The sequence below is a fragment of the Labrus mixtus genome, chromosome 3, assembly GCF_963584025.1.
Source record: "Labrus mixtus chromosome 3, fLabMix1.1, whole genome shotgun sequence".
In the NCBI taxonomy this organism is placed as follows: Eukaryota; Metazoa; Chordata; class Actinopteri; order Labriformes; family Labridae; genus Labrus; species Labrus mixtus.
Window position 1 is genome coordinate 3,121,553 of NC_083614.1, and position 23,586 is coordinate 3,145,138.

A 23,586-nucleotide genomic window follows, 5' to 3' on the forward strand; every position below is an offset into this window, starting at 1 on the left:
TCAGAGGAGGGTTTTATTTATGACACTCTGTTGTGGGCTCGGTAAGAGAGTTGCCAATGATCCATCTTAGCAAGAAGAAATTGGTTCAAGATGTTTCTAAATGAACGTGTTTTACGAGGTGGTTACATGTTTAGATATAAAGGTTATAGCTCCGGGTGCAGGTGTTGGGCAGATGTGCTGAGGCAGACAGGAGGATATGAAGTGATGTGGATTTTACCTCGACAATGGAGTCCAGTCGGGATTGTCTGTTTCTTGGAAATTAAACAAACACATGAATGGAAAATGCATGGAGACCAGATAAGTGATGTTTTATCACCTCCTGATAAAAAATCTAATGAATGTTCTTTTGTGTCAGCAAATCACAAAAACAAGAAAAGTCAATGACTTATAAAGTCAAATAAAGTCAGACTGTTTAGGATGAAGAGAAATTAATGTAATTCAATGAACAATGTCCCTGACAAGGTGTCACTTGATGGACGTGATCAGTGCTGTGTCTGATGATCTGACCTACCATAAGTAAAGTGTAGCTGGAGAACTTCTTCCAAACGCTTTCAACAGTTTTGCTAAGCTAAGCTAACCCCTCTCTGACTCAAGCGTCTTATATTCAGGAAGTCGTGTTGTGAAGATGAAGTAAAATACGACCTCTTTGACTTGTTCACTATCATGTTCCTGGGATTTTCATTTATTTTATACAGAAGTTTGAGTTTAACGTGATTTCTTTCACGGTTCAGAAAGAAACTGCAAAATGTGGGACATGGCATCAATTACCCGATGTGGCCAACGAGTAGAAACAGGCTGATGAATGAACCGACACTTTGACACTCTCTGATTCTTACCACGTTATATAATTAAGACCAATGTGGTTCACAACACAAGAACACACACACACACAAACACACAAACATTTGTTCACCATATCACCAGCATCATTTTACCCCTAACCCACCACTAGCCACACACACAGTTCAAGACCCCTGCACACACGTGTCTGTGTGTGCGCGAGTGTGTGTGTGTGTGTGTGTGTGTGTGTGTGTGTGTGTGTGTGTGTGTGTGTGTGTGTGTGTGTGTGTGTGTGTGTGTGTGTGCGTGTGTGTGTGAGAGTGTGTGTGTGTGTGTGTGTGTGTGTGTGTGTGGTACTAGCAGGGACCTTGGGGGTCTTGCTTCATCTTGCCTCAGGCCACATTACAGCTCCTCATCACAAGTGATCTCTGGGTAATAGCAGGCCTTGTAACAGCTAATGGCAGCATCCCTCTAATGATGTCTCCATTCATCTCAGTCCATCAAGCTATTTTGGGAAAAGTGCGGCTTCTCCGCCACCCGCCAGCGGCCCCCGCTCTCGTCTGTCTTTACAAGGTGCCATTAGTTGAGGTCGAGCCTGTGAGGTGAGTGTGGCTCATTTAGAAGTGGATCTGGGTTCAGGCTAATTGAAGGCCGCCTCTCTGGCTCTGGTTTCACAATGAGCCCCCGCTGGGCTGCTGAACGTTTGTGGTTCAACTCTCAACAACTGACTTTCTGGAGTTTATTTTTACACTTGTACTAAACCAACATCAAGACAATGGCTGCGTCTTATCCACTTCCTCAGAATCAAACTGAGATTAAACGACTGAGTGATGTCAGCCCTCTAACAGCAGCACATCGTCACATGTCTCCAATGTAAGGATAATTTCAGGTTGATTTCAAATCAGGTTTTCTTTTAGTCGATTGGTACAATATTTAAAGCAGATATATCAACATTACTCTCACCAGTATACTGATATCCAGAAACATATGGAGTCAGTCACTTTTTCCCTTCAAAATAAAATACATACTTCTCCTAAAGTAAAGCTCCTCCATCATCCTTTCTGGGCCTCCGTACATGTGTGGTGGTCACTGTTTCCCTCTCTGAATAGTTTAGTATGCAGTGCAGACTTTTCAGTTGCCTGAACCCTCGTGGTCATTCAGTGAGTATGTTTTGGGTCCGCCTCAGTATACTGAACATTTCAGTATGGATGCTAACTGCCAGGTTTTGTGCAGTATGGATCGGATGCATCCTTTAGGAAATGGGTTGTATTTTAATACCCACAATGCTGTGCAAAATTAAACCATTAAATGTCACTTCATGTGAGCCTCCAAAAACAAAGGAGGAAGAAAAAAGATTGGATGGTTGCGGGTGGTTCAGTTAAAGCACCTTTCAAATGTTATGTTTTTAAATTGTTTTCATGCAACGTGAAGTTTTGTTTTATTTACTGAGCCATCATGAAGATCACATCTGAGCTGATGACGCCACTTCCACACTGGATTTTTAAAAAAAAAGAGCTGACCCTTGTGTTCGGGGGAAAGTTCCTGGACATCATTTGTGTCACTGCCCACTGTTACCTAAAGGGGTGAGGACAAGAAACATCTGGATTGAAACTCAGCAAACAGACATTTAAAAACACAGAACAAGAGTTTGATTAACTGAGGGTATTTACTGTTCACACTTCACAGTAAAGTGAAGCTCCAAATAGTTCAGTCATAGATTTAACCATTTTATTACCAAATGGAGTTTAGTTGTGCTTTCACTGATAGCTCAGGGTTAACCGAGCAGCATACTTCAGATTTCCAGGGAGCAGCAGCACAAAACTTCCCCTGGATGAACAATCGGTGAGAGCTTTGAGGCTAGGAAGGAGGGAGATGGCGGGGGGGAGGGGGGGGGGAGGTTAGCTAGCAGCAGCACATGAAAGTGTGACGTACCTATGGAAGAGGATTAGGGCCACTGGAAAAAATAATTGGTAGGGAGTTTAGAGTTCTGAGAAATAAGTCAGAAATCTGATTTTAAAGGAGCGATACGTAAGTCTGACTGTAACGTTTAAAATGGGTGAAGAGAGCTGTCTCCCCTCCCCCCTCCTCTCTAGAGTGGATGCTCACACAGGTCACCATGTGGTGGACTCTGAAGCTTCAGTGTTTATCCAGCTCTGCATGGGTCTGTAAACCTTTCTGTGTTCTAACCTCTCTCCATTTTTCAAAAGCATCTCCAATATTGATCCTAGTTTGAGCACGTTTCTGCTCGTGGAGCTTATTAGAAACATGTCTTATTAGAAACAGTGATACTCAACCCGTGGCTCTCGGTGTCCCATGTGACTTGTTTGTGACTAGTTGTGTTTTTTTTAAGACCTAGCCCTCTTGAAAAACAAAGCCCCCAAAATGTATTGAAAAAGACAAACATTGATTTTGTTTCCATGTCCATGTTTACATCCCCTCCCCAAAGTAATATCTGTTTATTATAGCCTTTGTGTACACACAAGAGAGAGAGAGAAAGGAGCGAGAAAGAGAGAGAGAATCCATCAGTATTTCCCGCCTCTAAATGCACAGAGATGTGATGGATGCACAGAGCTGGAGAGGTGCCAGATCACCTCCTGAGCACTGCCGAGGTGCCCTTGAGCAAGGCACCAAACCCCCTCCCCACCACCAGCTCAGGAGCGCCCACTGTGGGCAGCTCCGTCACTCTGACATCTCTCCATTAGTGCATGTCCATAGGATCCTGTTTGTGCATGTGTGTGTATTTCAGCCTGTGTGTGTTGCATGACTTACAGAGTGTAAAAACAGAAATTTCCCCTTGTGGGATCAATAAAAAGTAAATCTTAATCTTAATCTTAATCTTAAAAAAAACAGAAACATACAAAAAAAAAACAAAGCTATGAAAGAGGAGTGGGACGTGCAAGTGTCTGTATGTGTGTGCGTGCATAAGTGAGTGAGTGTGAATGAATGTGAGTGTGTGTGAGTGTGTGTATATAACGCTTCTCAAACGCTTTGAGGAAAGAAAGGGACATTTTTTTGGATTGTGGCTCTTGCAAAAATTTTATTTCGTCAATGTGGCTCGAGTCCAACGAGGTTGAGCATGTCTGCTTCAGTATGTGACATCCTCATCATTCCATTTCATTTCTCTGACATGTTCATGCTGCTTTATCTTTATGAGCTTTTAACCCAGTGGTTCCTAAACTTGTTCTGCTTGGTGCCCTTTGGCAAATGGAAGTCTTAAAGGATGACCCTAACGCGTCAGTCTAATTTGTTAATAAAATTCATACTAGAAGGTGTTGCTGGAGCTTTTTGAGCTCTTCAAGCCTTTCACTCTTCATGTACCTTGATGCCAGAAAACCCCACTCTGCTTCTCCACTCCTTTGGCAAATGAAAACCTTTGAAATGCACTGCAGGGGGCGGCTGTGGTTCAGTGGTGGAGTCGGTCGTCTCTCAACCTTAAGGTCGGGGGTTTCAATCCCCAGCTCCTGCAGCTACATGTCCAATGTGTCGTTGGTCAAGACACTTAACCCCAAGTTGCTCCCTCTGCTTCATCAGCGTTTGTTTTAGTTACTTCTGAAGGTCACACAGCGGCCTCTACCATCAGTGTGTCGATGTCCCGAAATGAACATTCACAGTACAGCATGTATATGCAACACAAATGTTTCACCAAACCCTGTGTCCCTGCATAAGTCACCTGAGGCCTCTTTTTGACACATGATTGAAGTGTTCTTCTAATTGAGTTTGCACAGGAGCAACATGAGTGAGACTACATGAAAATCAAGGTGTTGCATTTCTCTGTGTACAAAGAGTGCTAAATAATGAAAATTCTGAGTTTTGCAAACCTGTGATTAAGTAAGATATTTGAGTTAGAGTAATTAATCTGTGCTCAGAATTTAGCAGTTTGGAGTCATGTTGTTGATACATGAGCTCTAAGTTTTCAGATTTGTGTGCATTGATCCTTTTTTTTGTTTATTAAATGTGGAAAATCTGTAATTTTGTTTATGGCAGATCTTGTTTCTGTCAGGGTTTATTACACCTGCCTCAGTCGACTGCTTAGACAACAGGGCCCCCTGGTGGATACTCCTGTTATTGCAAATACATTCACATGAGCAACATGTGCAGGATTACAGGGACCCAGCCTAGACCTCTGAACATCTGAATTAAAATGACTCATTATTGAATGCTAAATAGACTTTTAGTCTTCTGACTACTCAAAGTGCTTTCACACCACATGTCACACCTACACATTCACACACTGATGGTAGAGGCTGCTGTGTAGAGTCCATCAGTATTAACTCATCCATTCACACATTCACACACTGATGGTAGAGGCCGCTGAGTGAAGAGTCCATCAGTATTAACTCATCCATTCATACACATTCACACACTGATGGTAGAGGCTGCTGAGTGAAGAGTCCATCAGTATTAACTCATCCATTCATACACATTCACACACTGACGGTAGAGGCTGCTGAGTAAAGAGTCCATCAGTATTAACTCATCCATTCATACACATTCACACACTTATGGTAGAGGCTGCTGAGTAAAGAGTCCATCAGTATTAACTCATCCATTCATACACATTCACACACTGACGGTAGAGGCTGCTGAGTAAAGAGTCCATCAGTATTAACTCATCCATTCATACACATTCACACACTGATGGTAGAGGCTGCTGAGTAAAGAGTCCATCAGTATTAACTCATCCATTCATACACATTCACACACTGATGGTAGAGGCTGCTGAGTAAAGAGTCCATCAGTATTAACTCATCCATTCATACACATTCACACACTGATGGTAGAGGCTGCTGTGTAAAGAGTCCATCAGTATTAACTCATCCATTCATACACATTCACACACTGATGGTAGAGGCTGCTGAGTGAAGAGTCCATCAGTATTAACTCATCCATTCATACACATTCACACACTGACGGTAGAGGCTGCTGAGTAAAGAGTCCATCAGTATTAACTCATCCATTCATACACATTCACACACTTATGGTAGAGGCTGCTGAGTAAAGAGTCCATCAGTATTAACTCATCCATTCATACACATTCACACACTGACGGTAGAGGCTGCTGAGTAAAGAGTCCATCAGTATTAACTCATCCATTCATACACATTCACACACTTATGGTAGAGGCTGCTGAGTAAAGAGTCCATCAGTATTAACTCATCCATTCATACACATTCACACACTGACGGTAGAGGCTGCTGAGTAAAGATTCCATCAGTATTAACTCATCCATTCATACACATTCACACACTGATGGTAGAGGCTGCTGAGTAAAGAGTCCATCAGTATTAACTCATCCATTCATACACATTCACACACTGATGGTAGAGGCTGCTGAGTAAAGAGTCCATCAGTATTAACTCATCCATTCATACACATTCACACACTGATGGTAGAGGCTGCTGAGTAAAGAGTCCATCAGTATTAACTCATCCATTCATACACATTCACACACTGACGGTAGAGGCTGCTGAGTAGAGTCCATCAGTATTAACTCATCCATTCATACACATTCACACAGTGATGGTAGAGGCTGCTGAGTGAAGAGTCCATCAGTATTAACTCATCCATTCATACGCTTCCGACGAAGTAGCGGGAGCAACTTGGAGTTAAGGGTCTTGCCCAAGGACTTATCAGATGTGGCTTCGGGAGCTAGGTATCAAAACCCCTACCTTCTGGTTTAGAGAAAGCAGACTCTACCACTAAGCCACAGCCACCCCTTATAGGTGGCAGAACACCATCCAGCTAAGTGTTTTCCCTTTTTGATGCATATCAAAAGAACTGATCCTGAAAACAAAGACAAGTCACGTTTCTGTTTATTTGAGTTTGTGGTGCAAAAAAACACAACTGACTCCATTCTCATCGTCTTGTAGGATTTATTTTAATACTACAACTAAATGACAGTATTTCTCCATAGAAGAAGTCATAACATAAAAAAATGTATCACAATAATCAGCAGAACACGATCACAAAGAGTCAGTTCATACAAACGGCAGAACATGTTTCACTACTCCTCTCTCCCCGGCCAATCACTGACTGACTTCAGAGCAGGTGAACCAATAACGAGATGTCTGACCGCACTCATCAAAATACTTTCAGTGTAATGTTGTTCATTTCAAAGTAGGCTGCTTTTACATGATAACTTTTCCAAAATGTAATTATTTTATTTTGAAAATCCTTTGTAAATAAAACCTAAAGCATTTTAAAGGCGATACCATCAAGGGGGAAATGTATTGACTTATTTGTTGTATTTGAATGGACTAACTTAGCGACTGTGGCGAATCCGACCTGTGGCTCCTTTCCCCCCCCTCTCTCTTTGTCACTGATTTCTGACTGTCCACTGTCTTATCTCTACAGAAAAGCCATAGAAAGCCCAAAAATCAATCAGCGAGTCAAATAGTGGCCGATAATTATCCATGTTTGTTATTAGACGTGATCTGAAAACTGCTCTCACTCTGCTTCACTCACTGCTGGGACAAACTCCTCCTTAAACTCTGCATGGGAGGAGAGAGTCTGCTTTCTGAGTTGAAGAGGAAGGAGGAGGGGCTTGTTGACTGGAAACCGTGCTGTGAAGTTCAGATTCTTGGTGGTTGTTGCAAACGGGAGAATGAGGAGATATAATGAAATCACTCAGCTGGAGGGGCCTCTGGAGGTTCCCGATTCACTGAATCAAGAAAAGAAAGAGCAGATAGTTTGTTAGATAACCAAAGTATTTGACTTTTTTATTATTAATAATAATAATAATAATAATAATAATAATAATAATAATAATAACACATTAAAGAAAGTTGAGCTACCTTCCTCTCTTGCCTTCATGCGGGCAACAAAGTTGTAGCTCTTGTTCCTGCGATAGTTCTCATACGGATCGTCCAGTGAGACCCCCACACCTTTGTACTGGTCCCATTTGTCCCTGATGTCCCCTCCTTTGATGGGGTCCTGGATGCCTTGTTCTTTGGCCCCCAAACCCCCCGAGCCACTCCAGCCTACGGCAAAGACGACAACACGAGTATATAATCAAAAACAACTAATACAGCGTTCAGATTATTTTACTTTGATTTGAATTTCAGGATCAAAACTTAAACATTCAGAAACATCAAAAGTCATTTTGGCAAATCAAGTATGCACTTTAACCCTCAGGCATCAGTTTAATTTACTACCCTCTTAAGTCACTAAGGACAAAAATGTCCTTGCCAAAAAACTGCTATAAAAATAGAACAGATTGATATATTTATTATTTTTTGCATAAAATAGTAGAAACAAATATTAATCTGTTATATTTTTGCAGTTTTTGTAAATTGGACATTTTCGCCCTCCAATGTCCAAACAGGGAACTTCATTTTAAATCTGATGCTACACAAAAACTAACAATGCATCAAAGTCAATATTTTGGATAATCTTTGACATATCCAAGACTGATTTAAAAAAAAATCCCCCAGCCACCAAATATTTGTTTTATGGAAAATAACTATTTTTTGTGTTTTTTTCCTTAAATAACAACAGTGACATCAAGTAATCAAACTGGCATTTAAAGGGTTAAATTCCTAAAAATGATTGAATATTTGGTAGTTTTGAGCAGGTCTGGAGTTGTTTAAGAGATTTATGCAGAAAAAAGTAGAAAAAAATATCAACCTGTTTTATTTTTATATCAGTTTTTTGGAAGTGGACATTTTTGTCCTTAGTGACTAAAGAGGGTAGTAAACATGTTTCACAGTGTTCTATTGATCTATTAAAAAAATAAAATGTGCATTCCAAAATGTGTCAAGAGACTTTCTTACAAAATGTGTGCCATATGCACTAACAGACAAAATGATGTCCAGATGAAGAGGAAACATTTGACCAAATGGACAAAAATGTCCATAATGATGCATGAGGGTTAAATTTGTAATGTAGAAACAAAGAGCATACCCATCTTCATCAGCAGCTGATGGCCTTTGTTTTCCTCCCCTAGCCGGTTCTCTGCAGGCCCTTTGGAGGACGGGGTACCCACCGCTGATGTGGAGCTGTGGAGGGAAGGAGAGGCGGCCATCTTTAATACATTTAAACATTTAAACATGAAGACTAACAGAGTTCTTTTTGAACAGCAGTGAAGGCTACTCACGGAGGGGAGGCACTCTGAGATTTCTGTCCCCGCCGTCTCTTGGTGGTAGGTGAGTGAGAACGAGATCTCGATCTGGAGCGAGACCGACTATGAGACGACCTGGATCTACTCCTTGACCTTAACACAGGTTAACATATAAGAAATGCAGTTAATGTATTTATCAGCGTTGGTATCACACACACAACTTCCTGCGTGAAATGTGTCGTTCCCACCTGGATCGAGAGTAGGAGCGTGATTGGCTGCGAGAGCGGGAACGAGATGAGCGGGACCGGGACCTCGAGGACTTTGAGGAATGAGAGCTGGATTGAGAAGAAGACCTCCCTCTGCTGCGAGATTTACTCCTGGAACGACTGCCTCCACGGGCACTGAGGGAGGGGGCCAGAGAGGGGGGGAGTGAAGGTTAAATCATTGGAACAAACATGTGGTTCAGGGTTTTCCCATAATCCAACGAGTGTGTTGACATGGACTTGAGTATCCTGGTTTTGATCGTGTATTTTAAGTATCATCATATCCTGGTTTCAGAAACCCGATGTTGAGAAACTAGATTTAGCTACCTGGAGAAAATGTCTACGCCTTACCCCGGTTTCTGACAGCTGCCGACTACCTGCACAGGCGCCGCCTCAGCCAAGTGACGCATCAGCAAAACAAAGATGGCTGCCACAATGAGAGTGTCTCACATCTGGAGCAATGAAGACTCTGAGTTTTGTCTTTCATGTGATTGTTAGTTTAGATGAGAGAAAGAATTGAGATGCTGACCTAAGTGTGTGGTGAACAGGCTACAGGACGCCAGTTTCCCAACATGTTTCCAAATGTTTGCGGTTGCTGGAAACCAGGTGGATACGCCGTCACCATGTTGGCGTTTCACAGTGCTAAGCCTGCAGTAAGCCACAGTGGTCTCTCACTTTAAAAAAATAAACATCACAGACGGCTGCACCAACAAGATGTGCATGTCAACACCAGATCCTGAGTATGATCAGAACGAGGAGAAGACTCATAACCGGGATACTCAAGTCCATGTAAACATGCTCTGTGACTCCTCCCCCTGGTGGGATTCTGAAGCCTCCTGGAGTAACCAATAACTGACAGAGTGAGCAGAAGCCAGACATCTGAATATATATGAAACAGGAAGAGTTCAAACTAAAGAGGAAGCTCACATGTTGCGTTTTTCCTGGCCTTTTTTCCTCCTGGCTCTCATCTTGGCCCTGAAGAACTCGTACAGGCCGTTCTGCTCCCAGCCTTCACTGCAGGTGGAGAAAAAAAGACACAGCCAGCTGTAAACTTCATGACTATGAAGGATCAATCAGAAGATAGTGAGTCCACACAGATAGAGCGCCAGAGGAATGAGTCCTAAAACCCTGAAGTTAGTTAGCATTTGAGCGCCATGGGGTCTAACATCTAAAAGTCAACGGGGATTTTGAATGGGTTTGTGGTTAGATGCCTGAAATAAGGTCTGTGGTTAACACAAGCTTAAGAGATGTTGGTGTTTTGTTAGACCACATAAACTACGTTAGGTAATACCCACACTTGTGAATTTTGAAGTTTTTACTCGTCTTTAAAAAGGTGGTTGCTAACAAGTGGCTAAATGTGACTACTGTCTACAATCTTTAGGTTAAGGTGAATATTACGTTAGTAAACAATTTATTAAGATACGTGGATTAGTTTATCGGAGATCGTCTGAAACATAACGCTAGTGACGTCACAATCATCCGACTGTGGTGTAGTTAGCTTGTAGCATAACGTTCCGTCGGCTGCATTAACTCTTCAAACATCATAAAACTGGCGTTCATCTGTGAAGATTATCCTGCTGAACAAAACGCCTACGCTTCAGAAACGTGTGTTTGCCACAGAGATTATTTTCTGCAATGATCCAAAATCCAATGAAAACATCCCAGAGGAGGATTCTCATTAGACCCTATGGAGATGCTACTTCTGGGTTGGCCTACAAAAATACGTCATATGGTTTGTTCTCTATAAAGAAAATCTTCTGATTTTATGGAGCAACTTGAAGGCTTTAATCTGAGTACTTTTGATGACTTCATAAATAAATCCTCGGGTACAAACACAAAGGTCAGTCTTTTCAAATGTTGGATGTGTTGGAACTAAAAACAGGAGAACGTGACAAAAAGAAATTAACGGGTTTGAAGCCAACAGATGACCAACAAAGCAGAGAGTGACAAACGCAGAGATTGAATCCTGCAGCTGGTTTTATAAATCACATTTTGAAACATGTCGTAAGTAAGAAAAGTCTTAAAGAGGTCATATTCTGCCCTTTTTGGGGTTCATATATTTAATCTATGTACCTACTTTTGTACGTTCACAATAGCTAAAGTCCGAAAAAAATGTGTCTGTTTTCATGTACTGCTCCTCCTTGCTCCCTCTACGCTCTGAGTCCGTCAGCTACACTCTGTTGAGCCCCCACTGTTAGACCCCACGTGGGCCAAGTCTGCTCTGATTGGTCTGCCAATCCGCTCTGTCGTTATTGGTCAGTTGCTCAGCACGCGTCTCGGAAATTTCAACATGAGCTGCACAACGAGCCAATGGGCTTAGATCAGTGATCTCACACTGACAATGACGTCGCACTGACACATTTTTATTGAGGGGGGCTAGAACCGAGCGTTACATGCAGCTAATGCTACAGCTAACAGGAGGACGTAGGAGAAGCCGCGTTTCCGCAGACTTTGAATTTTTGCACATAGATGTGCCTAAACATGCACAGGACACTTTGAAAACACACTAAAGGGCATATAAAACTAGAAAAAGCATAATATGGGACCTATAAAAACCGCATTTTAAACTGAATACATTTGTCAAACAGAATGGCATCTTTCCCGTGCAAAGCGTCCACATGGCAGAAGGTGCATTATGTCTCCTCTTGCAGACAGAGCTAAGCTATGTGTACCTGTTTCGAGGACGATCGTGGGATGGAGGGCTGTAGAAAGCTTCAACAGCAGCTAGCAGCCGGTCGCTAGGCGGCATTGGAGGGGGCAGCCGTATGTCTTTGGGGTCCAGAGGTTTATAATCACAGTCTTCAAGCTGAGCAGCAGACAGTAAAGAGAGGATCAGAAGACATGCAGGGATGAGGTAACCACTTTCTCCTTTTCATTATTTTTGATGTATTAAGAAATTCATTTTTAACCTCAATCAAAGGAAGGCGACTTACTTTAACCAGCGGAGCCATGAGACCAGCTGGCAGGTCGAAGTAGGGAACATTAGGCACCAGACTCGGGTCATCTTGGACTGGATGCTGCTGCTGCGGCTGTTGCTGCGGCTGCTGCTGCTGCTGCTGCTGCCGGTGACGCACGTGGGGCGAGTGGCCGTTGAAACCGTGGGGGGGTGGACCAAAATCTTGGTGCTGCCCTCCACCCCCCCAGGGAGGATGCTCAGACGCCCCCATTACTGGTGGAGGGATCCTCTGGCTGGGATGGTGATGTGGAGGAGGACCTGGCATGTCTGGAAAAAGGAGGACACAAAATCATTATTTATTCAATCCAATGATGAATGCACAAACAGGAAGTCAAGTTATTGATCAGAACTTCACACCTCCAGGAAATTCTCCCTGAGCGTAGTCAAAGCGGTGTGGAGTGTACGGGGGCCTGTCGTAGTGGTGTCGAGGAGGGAAGTCATCCTGCATGAAGCGTGGCGGGAAGCGTCCAAAATTGTGTGGCGGCGGAGGGGGTTGGTTGAAAGGAGGAGGCTGCTGGTGGGGAGGGAAGGGTCCCCTGAAATGGGGGGGTCTCTGTAATAACATCATATATACCATCATTCTTTGTGGATTCATCTGCAGATCAGGGAGCAGAGTGATACACTGGAGAAAAATAAATCAGACCACAGAAAACATCTACTACATGCCTGCATGCGTGGAGGAAAAGGGGGCTCTCTTTGGCCCCATGGAGGCTGGTCAGGCTGGTTCCCCCAGGGCGGCTGTTGGTCAAATGAGTTCCAGGATGGAGGGCCTTGATCAGGTCCACCTGGACCACTCCAGGGACCTCCTTCTCTGGGTGGAGCTCCACTCCAGTTCCCAGGGTCCCTCTGTTCATTCCACATGCCCTCGTGGCTGTTCCAGGGGGGGCATGGAGGGGGGGGCTGATTTGGGTCGAAAGGAGGCTGGGGAAGAAAAAGAAGAAGAAAATACAAGGAGCAGGGTCAGAACCACTTCACAACATCCTTCAAGCAAGGAAGTGGGGCAAGCTTTCTGTTGTTTCTATCACATCACGGTCACACTGTTCACAGTTTAGCAAAATAACAGGCTGGCTTCAAAAAGTGCCTTTTGAAAAGTCCCTATAAACAAACTGTTATTAATAAGGTCATGATGAAAACACAGGGCTGTGCAATGTTTGTAAAAACAAACATCAACAGGTACGAGACAGCATAACCCTGAAGCACATTTTGGTCCTGTTCTCTCCAGTCGTATGTTTTATTAGATCGTAGTCTGGGGCAGAACCAAATCAAGACAGGAGGAGTCAATTTCACTATGAGGGTTTTTAAACTTGCAGAAAACTCCTGAAAACAGCCACATATTTCACTCAGATTTCACCCTGAGTTTCTCCTACCAGACCCCTAGTATAAGTGAGCTGATGTGAGAACGCAGCAGGATATTATCCAGAGAATTCACCTCGACATGGGGGTGGTGACATTTAAAATCCTGTGACCGGTCAGTGCGTGACTATAAACCATGACCTTCTTGTCTCGAACCTCACCAAGATCCTTCATGTCAAAACACCGACAATGATTCTGATGTTATATGGACACAAAAAAGAAAAGGTCTTTACCGGCTGGTTGGGGTTCCAGGGGCCCATGTGCTGGGGGTCAAACCACCCAGACTTGTTGGAGGGGTTATCTGAGGGTCCACTAGAGTTGCTGGGATCCTGTGGTCTGGATGAAGCTCCATCAAACTCCACTGGAGGTGGACCCGAAATGGGAGGTTTCACATCCCCTGTGAACAACACATGGACAGAGTACAGCACAACCACACACACAACAAACATGTACTGATATGAGGAGCAAGTCATACATTAACAAACCTAAAACCTCCCAGATAATGAAATGATGGTGTTTACTTTTCTCTTTAACAGCCAGTTTAAAACTGAACAACAATGAGGCTGCTTTGTGTAATATACAACATTTAGGGTTAGTCATTATGTAAACAATACATCTGGTTTTGTGGACTGTGTCTTCTCACCAGCCTGTGTGGTCATAGGTGGGGCTTTTTCAGCCTCAGAGGGGGCAGCTAGCTGCGCTACAGGGGCAGGGTTCAGATGCTGCTGCTTCAGACTGCCGACAAACTCTTCATGTTGGGTCTTCAGAGCTGCAATCTGCTGCTGGAAGGCGAGCTGAATGGGCTGCACAGCCCCAGCATATTCTGTTATCACAGACGCCTGAAAGAAGGAGGACAAAGTGTGTGAACATGGCGACAGACAAAAATGTTATCAGTTAGCCTGACTGCAGGATAGTCGATCCCATACCCTGATCCAAACAATCGCCGAGGTGTTCCTGACTCGAGGCTGCTCGGAACCGATTATCTGACAGAGATTGTTTTATAGTGGGAGTCGTATGAAGATCAAATCTTAACGTCACTGATCTGCTCGGAGATCGTCTGGGACACCCTGATTTATATCAGACAGTTTTGATGTAGATTTAAAATGTTGACGATTACGTCATGAAAGGGTCTGGAGGAATTCCTGTGTGACTACAACAAGTACAAGAGAGGACAGTAATAAGAGGACGGGTGTGCTGGACACCTGAAATCATCTTAGAGTTAAAACCTTTACGTGAGGTGGTGCGTTCCTCTGTCATGCATGACAATCTTAATCAAATCTTGTACTCTGTGCTGTGCTTTTATTTTCATGTCTTGCAGTGTGTGCATGCTTGAGATCATGGAGAAGATCATCTGTTAAGATTCTCCTCATGTGTGTGATGATACCTGATTGCAGTCTGAGTCAGACTTTAATGAAAACAATCAGGGTTCTATTTTTTCAGAAAGAGGTGTAAAAATGTGTCACACTCCTGCAGAGTGATGTATAGCTATGGTTGTAGGTAGACAAAAGTATCTGTCAGCTGATTCGGATGAAATCAACAGCTCAATAAATGTTATTCAATGATTTTACTGTTAATCGTTGAAAGAAGTCCCTTTTGTAAAACCTGAGACTGTAGGTTAAACACATGGATGATAGAAGTCCTGCTGGTATCTGATCCACACATGGATGATAGAAGTCCTGCTGGTATCTGATCCACACATGGATGATAGAAGTCCTGCTGGTATCTGATCCACACATGGATCATAGAAGTCCTGCTGGTATCTGATCCACACATGGATGATAGAAGTCCTGGTATCTGGTCCACAGTGGGTTAATGTAATGACAGCAGGTATTTATTTCACTGCATGGAGAGGATCTAACACTTCTCAGGCTCCACATTTCTGTCGAGCTCTCATCTGTTAAAAATCTTCCCCAGATGACGTCAGAAACTTTATGCACGTATCCATCTCAAAGAAAACTGTGACCAGTTCCACTTTTCAACTCACTTGGTACTGGCCGAGGCCCAGTGCTGGATTCTGGAGCTGTTGAATGGTCTCCTCATCAAAGTAGCCATTCTTCTCCCAAAGCTGTAAGAGCTGCAAAACAGGAGGGATTTCAACAAAGACATTAAGACTTAAGAACCACTACTGAGTAATTTAATAAAAGAAGAGAGGAATAACATCTGAGAAAAATTTACTCACAGAAACAGAATTACTGCCCAAGCAAACTCACAAGAAGTAAATATCAGAGATCAAGTTATGTCAGTTCTGTTTCCATAGCTCTGAGCCAAAGGAAGAGTCTGAGGCCCTGTGTACACATAGCATTGTTCCCAGGCAGAAAGGCGCTGACTGTTTGTGCACATCAACTTTAAACTTTTACACATCCGTCTTGTCTCTATGACAACAGTCTGTTGATGCTTTTTACTGCATGTTGTATATTTGAGATAATTCACTATGAGCATCAAACGGACGATGTTTCCCCTCCTACTTTGTCTGGACACGGAGCGAGGAGGCAAAAAAATACGGTGGCATCAACAGTGCGTTTCTGAGAGGTTGTAAGCGCTCGGAGCGGCTGCACAGAAAAGGCTGAGCTCCCAGGAAAAAGACGCTGACCTTTTTCTCCGGGCCGCTTCTGCAAATGTTCTCTACTCGTTGAAAACTATTGAAAAAAAAAAGAGGCTATCGCTCTAGGTGGACACGGGGCCTTACTGCTCCATGAAGTTTATATAAAATCTTATAAAATCTGCCCTTTGGTCACTCTGATTCTGATGTGTGTGTAATTACCCTGGTGATCTTCTGCTGCTTCTCTTCCTCCACAGCCAGAAAGCTGGTGCAATAGATGGGAACTACGACTTTTTGCAGCGCTGCCAACAAGTCCTTCTGCTGCTTCCTTTGGCTGCAAGGACACATTGAAACCACATCACAGCAAGAGGAGGTTAAAAATAGAACTGCAGTTTTTACACTGTGTGTAACTCGTAATCAGAGATCATGTTGATGAAGATACTCCTAAGAAAAGGTTTTTTTTTTTAATTAGCTTTACCAGTGGTGGAGGACATCATTGGTCAGATAGATGAGATGCAGGCGAAGCTCAAAATGTGCTCCATCAACGGTGATGCGGTTGCGAAGATGTGATGTCATCAGCTCACAGTGCTGTGGAGTCTTGGCGTTGGTAAACATCCAGTTCTTACCAGCCTAAAACCAGTGAGGAGTTTTTTTTGTTTGTTAGAATATTCTGAAGAGTTTCATGTACAAGTATCAAACATCAGTAACAGCAGGCTTACAGAGATGGCGTCTTTGGTGCAGGTGTCTATGATGGGCTGCAGCAGGTTGTCAAACTCTGTGATGTCTAACTGAGTTTCCAGCAGCAGCTTTTGGGTCTGCTGCTCCGTCGCCAGAGCTATGGCTGCAGTCACTTGTTCCTACACGGAGAAAGATGAAAGAAAACATGAGAAAAACTACCGCCATCTTTCCTCACCTGTTGACGTAACAGGAAGTTCATAGGAAGAAATCAGGAATAGAATTAAATAAGGGCGTTCTTCTCCTTTGCAACTCAGACGTGCATTTTGTGGCTTATTAACGATTAATGATTCATCGATAATTGATTGTTAAGGTGTTCAACTATCGAGTAAGAAAAATGACTGAAATGTGCAACCCTAGTCCCTATACAGATATAAACATGAAATAAATACATCAGGCTGGCGACACAGAAATGTTGGGAACTACCCAGAAAGAGCAGAACTCTTTAGAAGCAGAAATATAAAAAACAAACAAAAAGGAAGAAGTTATTCCTAGAGGAGGATGACCTCTGGTTTTAATGTCATGTACCTGTCTGAGAGTGTGTAGATGCTGCTCCTGCTGCTGCAGATTCCACTGACTCTGTTGAACGAGCTCATCAAAAGAGAGCGCAGAAGGCGGAGGAATCGGAGGAGGAGCGATTATCTGCAGTGATGGAGGAGGGATATCGACCACGTCGTTGGCTCCTGGGTTGTACATGTCTGCAAAAAAATATGAAATATGAAACTTTAGAGTTTGAAAGATTTGTTTTCTGACTTGATGCTGAGACGTTCGAGGCTGAATGACTGCTGACATGATGAGGAGCCTAAAGAGAAAGATGTGTTCCATAAATCATGTGCAAGGCAGATACATATAAAGTTAACTTCAGGTTTAAAAAAATAAAAAGGAACTTGCTTTTAAACAGTGGGCAGATCAAAGGTTCTAAGGTACTAAGCTTGAAGAACATTTCAAGGACATGTAAAGTTAATTTACACAACCGCCATCTTTAATTTAAACCTCTGAGCCCTGCAGAAAGAACAAACAAATCTAAGTCACAAAAGATCAGAAACACCCGGGTTTGAAAACATGTGTGATATGAAACTATTGGTAAACTACAGTCAGGCTGCACGATGAGACTCAGCCATCAGAGCTGTTCATCGTCACTGCTCACACGAGTCCATTATCCTGTCAACTATTCGTTGCATCCTCAATTTTCTTCACTACTGCACATGGCTGCTTTTTCATCATTGAAGATGAACAGTCAGATAAATAAGGAGTCTTTTTTTTTTACCATTTAGAAAGTGCTTTAGAATTCAACACAGACATCTTTACATTGTAAACCAAAATAAATAAATGATGTAGAAAATCCACAAGCAATAATCAGTAATGTTCAGTCACTGCATCGATGCAGAATCATCCAGGTCCGCATCACAATGCATCTGAGAAACACATTTCACCTAACAGCCTGTCCTAGCAGCACCAATGCGAGCAAGCGTCAGCGACAACATCAGCCTGAATCTAATGCTTCCTACTGGAGTGTCCAAGCTGCCTTTGAGCAACACAGCGCAGCGCTGTTTGTGTCGTATGTGTTGAAAGAAAGTTTACAAAAATGTCTCCTCGTCCTCAGCAAAATACTGACTCCATGAATTTGAAATTTAGGCGGCATGTTTGACAGAAATGTTGCCAATAACACAAAATAAAATCAGCTTTGTGGAACTTTAACGGCAAGATGTGACTTCTCAGAAAACATTCATATCCCTGTCCAACCTCACTTAAAAACCTCATCATCATATGACTGTCATGAGTAGTGCGGTGATATCTTGGTCACACCACCTGCCCAGCAGTGTGAACAACTCCACAGAAAGTGTTAGCCCCAAGCATCAACCTCCGGTGTTGAAAAATGAAGCCAATGAGGAAGTGTCAAATCCTGCAGTTCATTGAGTGTCCACTAGAGGCTGACTCCAGGAACACAGGAAGTCACACACACCATAGGCAAAAAAGCTGTTATTACAGCATAAATAAACATGTTTACAGCCTAGTACAAAACAAAATAAGTCAGATTAGTTATTGTCATCACTGGCACACACTGTACAGCGGTGAATATTTTTAAACGGCTCTGTTTTGATTTTGAAAACGATACTTTTTTTTCCATAATTAGGCGCGTAGCTGACATGATTGACAGATTGTCAGGAGGCTTAAAACCCACCTCAGCTCCAGCTCTCAGTCTATCGTAAGTTTGACTAAAACTTAACTAAAATGTCCAACATGGCGGCTGATGAGCCTCCGGAGCCCCCTGCAGGAACAGATGGCTGACGTCACTAATATTTACAGTCTATGTTTAGCCCTGACTGCTGCCAGTATATAACTGTGTGAAACTAGTGTTGTTACATGTTGAAACCACAGCTGCCCTCAATCCTAAATCAAAGAATTGAGAAAAACAAATGAAACAGCATCTCCCTCAAATACAACTCATCACGCTCCTTCTTCTGTTTGTCTGTGCGTATCTGAAAATGTAAAAAAGGAGGATTAAGCCCATTTTGATCTGCACCATCTTGAAGATATGACATAGATATCTTCTGAAGCTTCATAACAACAAAACATCACAAATACAAGAAGAACATACTAGTGACATGTAAAATGCAAAGCGAATGCTTTCAAGCACAGGTTCCATCAAATCTAGCAAAATATGCTAAAACAAAATGGGACGTTCCAACTGGAAAAATCTGGCTCCAATAAATACCTTCAGAATTATATTCCTCCCCATCGTGGGTAGAGGGATCTAAATGGAGGAAAAGCAAACTTTAATGCATTTCAGGGATACAACATGACTGATTCTGACAGAACAGCTCCATGCAACCTGGCTGATCACTGTTATTATTACACAGGTAATATAATGACCACGTTGACCATCATCTGAACATCGTTAGCCCTAGTACAGTACCTTGTCTTTTATTATATTTATATTTATTATGCCTATATTACAGAGACAGGACAGTAGACCGGGGGGAGAGAGAGAGTGTGGGGAATGACATATGGATACAGGGCGCCCACATGGAGGAGTCTCTGTATAATGAGCACGTGAGCTAAACACTAGGTCTCCAGCACCCACAGGCTATAATATTTTTAAATCTCATAATGTTGCTGTGGTAAAATATGTTTTTTTTTGTTTACTTGTTGCACTGACACATTGAGTCAGGTCGACATTGACTGTTGAATTTGAGTAATTAAAAAAGAAGTACATTGAAAATGATAATACATGAATGTTGTTCCATGACTCTTTTTTTTTTTTTAAAGGGTTTGGCCAATGAGTGTGAAACATTAAGATGATCTGCTGGTTTCCCAAAATGGCCAGATTTATCATGCCCCTCCCTGAGCCACACAGAGGCCAGCTTAATGGTGAGTTAATTCAAACTAGCTTATAAATATTAACAGGCTGCTAATGCTAACTTTACATATCTGACATCTCAACAAAACACCTGAAGGGGCTTTTCACTGGCTCCGGTCATGTGATGTAAACAAGGACAATAATTTGTGTTAGCGGAGGTTAAATTAATTTAATCTGAAAGTCTAAAATGAAGCGCTGTTTAAGGAACACTACAATTGTAACAGTTGTGGAAAATACTTGACTGGTATTTACATTACAACAAACTCAAGCTCATAAACACATCATTCCCCGTCGTCCCCTGGCTGAGCCCATAAACAAAGCTTTGTATTTTAATGCTGATGTTAAACACAGACTTCTTGTGTGCTAAAATTAAATGGTATTTCTTGTTTTTACACCTAAACAACAATTTTTAGCCCAGATGTTTGCTTCTCTTATTAAATCCTCTTAAGCACACAAATGTGTTTGTCTATCATCACGGGTACACACGAGCACTCACATCTCAATGGCCCTCACTTATCAAACGTGCGTACGGCAGAAAAATGGGTGTACGGTCATTTCCACGCAAAGTTCGGCACTTATTAATTTGGACGTGAGCGGAGGGTACGCTCAAATCTCACACCAGGTCTCAGTTCGTGTACACACGTTTTCAACTCAGTGTGGAATCTGTCTGTGTCTGAGAATAATTAGATCATACTATAACAGTGCTTGTTAAGACAGATAGATAGAGGTTCACAGATTTACTGTTAGATAAGATATCTCAAATGGATTTTATATTATGCTCCACCTCAAACGATCTCTGTAGGCTACATTGCTTTTTAAATAATGTTGAGCAGCGCGAGCTGTCAGGTGATTTCTTTAGTTGTGTTTTATTTGATCAATGAATGTTTGTTTAATCGATTTACTTTTAAGATTAGAGATTAGAGAGGCTGCTTTCAGTAAATACATGTTAAACGTTCAGCGCAAAGGAATATCACTGAGCACGGAGCCCCCCGAGAACAGCTGAACCGTGAATATATAGGGTCGTGGTATTTAAATGACAATCGTTTCCAGAAGCCACACTTATCAACACCCGGTCTTGCGTACGCCGTGATCAGCCAGATACGCAGGTTTCATAGGTCCCACGTGGACCCTGTCGTACAATGATTTCTACACCCAAATCTGACCTGGTTTCTACACCAGATTGATAAGTGAGGGCCGTTGTGTGCAGATAATAATTACTATCAACAAGGATGACCTAAAACACAACAACGACCTCATCTCTAACTAACCAGTCTCTAACTTGAGACCAAGACCGACTTCGAGTACTAAAACACTACCTTAGGGGTGGAGCTAATGTGAGCTGGAAAACAAGGACAATCAAAACATGTAAGGGTGACCGGGTACAGTTTATGTTTTCACTAAGACATGCTTTGTATTCCTATAAACACAAAAACATCCACCCTGAAACCAGAGTACACATGATCAATATGATGTTAGAGATCTATCAGTTTCTTCCAGGAAGTAAAATGGCCTTGACTTCATTCATTTAATATGATTGTTTAAATGTTTAACACTTATCTTCATACTACTTTAAAAGTAGCATTTTAGGAGAATTTATTTAATTAATTAACATTTATTTCAGGTCTTTCATGACAGGAAGTATCTTGAAAACTGGAAGAACTGAATATTTCAACAGCATATCAAACTCTAAGTGCAAACGGTTTCATGGTGGACTGTCCCTTTAACGACATACGCTGCTGTTGCTCCATAGCAAGCTTGCATCTGTAGTAGCTGAAATAGTCCCCCCCAAAGAGGAAGGAGAATTTAGGGTTGTCCTTCTGTTTCTCCATCGTCATCTTCTCAAACTCTGGCCCGTTCCGAGCTACGAACTGGGCCAGCTTGTCGATGACATTCCTCAGCTCTTGATCTGCAACAGGAGAGAAGAGGAAAGACACAAAGATCAGATCGGATCAAATGTATGCATGCTGAGTCAGCTCTGCGATGTAAAAATATCGGAATCAGTTTCTGAAATGAAAAAAAGTGGATCGGTTCATCTCTACTTTAACTATCATTATATTCCAGTAAAGGAACAAAGAATAAATGATCTTTTTGAAAAGTAGACTGTTTTATTACCCTTTTCCATTTTAACATGACATAAAAGGTGCTTGTATTAAACAACACAAGAACATGATTCAAAATGAAAATGCGTGAAACTCAAATATGAAGCAACATAGACATAAGAACATATATATTCACCCTGAAACTCTGTTTATGTTGTTTGAATTGAATAAAGTCATTTCAGGTTACGATCCATGTTTGGATTATGAAACACTGTTTTATCTTAGAAAACTGGTTCAAACTGATATTTTTAATAATGCAAGTTACAGACTTTTTTTGTTAACAAGGTGGTCAGAAGTGTAGATATAATAATAAAGGACTATCTTATCTTATAAAATCATGTATTATTTACAGATTAATAAACAGTTTGAAGCTAGGACAAGAACTAACGAATAACCACGTTAATTGTTGTAGTATAAATAAACTAAATGCCTGTTACAACCTTGTTATAACATCACTTTTCATATTGCTAAGTTACAAATGTGTCTAATGATCGTTATAGAAGGACAATTAGCCCCTGGCATCACTAAAGTTAATGCTAAGCGCAGCGGCTATGTTAGCAGAAGCTAAAGTTAGCATGTGTGCTATCTAACGTTGAATGAAGCTCGGCTCACCTTCGGGGGCGTTTGGGATGTCCATGTCTGACGTCACAGTTACAGCGAACCCGCTGGACTTTAATAGTTAATCCCGAGATCCCTTAAATTATTTTCTGTTCCTTGAAATGGTTTATAAAACAGTCCAATCAATACATTCACCGTCCTATAACTGACACCGGAAGTACAGCGGCACAGAAAGTAGCCGTCTGATTTGTCTACAGCGCCACGCGGTGGTTAGGCGTAGAAATGCAACTTTACATGTTTCCCTTCAGTGTTTGGTTTATTTTTTATTATTTACACCAAGGAGGTATTACAAACAGTCTTATTACAGTCACAAACATTCCATATACAATGTATAGATATATAACAAACTCTGAACAAGCCAGCAGGGAGTCCGATTTCCTTAATTCAGTTCATTGTTTTGTTTTTGCTCAAACAAAGTTAATTTCTTTCAACATACAGCTTTGTTGTTTTGAACATTTTCAATTGAGGTGCAGTACTGTTTCACTTCAATAAGAAAACGATGAAAGCAGGGTTTCGAGGTCATCCATTTTGATATTTTTAATTTCTTTTTTGTAATTTTTATTTCATAATAAAACAGACTGGACATCAGTCACATACATACATATATGCACATAACAGACGGATAAATAAAAGACATATAAGTGCACAGAAGACAAAGGGAGAAATACATTAAATACAAATAAAGTGTATAAATAAATACTTAAAGGATGCTTTAATTCATGTTAATTTGACTGGTCATACAAAATTATAGTAATAGCAACTTATTTAATTAGGTAATGAGTTTTAAAAAATATGTGTTCGAGTCCTGGGGTCGCTACATACA

General features: G+C 41.8%; 1 protein-coding gene across 2 annotated transcripts; it reads right to left on the reverse strand.

The window, feature by feature from the left end:
* Nucleotides 1-6,633: 6,633 nt before the first annotated feature.
* cherp (calcium homeostasis endoplasmic reticulum protein) lies at nt 6,634-22,944 on the reverse strand. 2 transcript variants are annotated; one of them, XM_061028490.1, is made up of 20 exons: nt 22,758-22,944; nt 21,779-21,952; nt 19,402-19,440; nt 17,214-17,383; nt 16,670-16,807; nt 16,429-16,580; nt 16,173-16,284; nt 15,396-15,485; nt 14,055-14,250; nt 13,645-13,808; nt 12,725-12,979; nt 12,416-12,611; nt 12,036-12,325; nt 11,775-11,908; nt 10,030-10,116; nt 9,088-9,240; nt 8,876-8,992; nt 8,683-8,777; nt 7,575-7,760; nt 6,634-7,441 (listed from the first exon to the last, which is right to left on the reverse strand). In XM_061028490.1, exons 1-20 carry the CDS (start codon nt 22,780-22,782, stop codon nt 7,404-7,406), a joined length of 2,811 nt encoding a protein of 936 aa, XP_060884473.1. In that variant the 5' UTR covers nt 22,783-22,944; the 3' UTR covers nt 6,634-7,403. The 2 variants fall into 2 exon arrangements, with proteins under 2 accessions (XP_060884473.1, XP_060884482.1); XM_061028499.1 differs by lacking the exon at nt 19,402-19,440.
* Between the last annotated feature and the right edge of the window lie 642 nt (nt 22,945-23,586).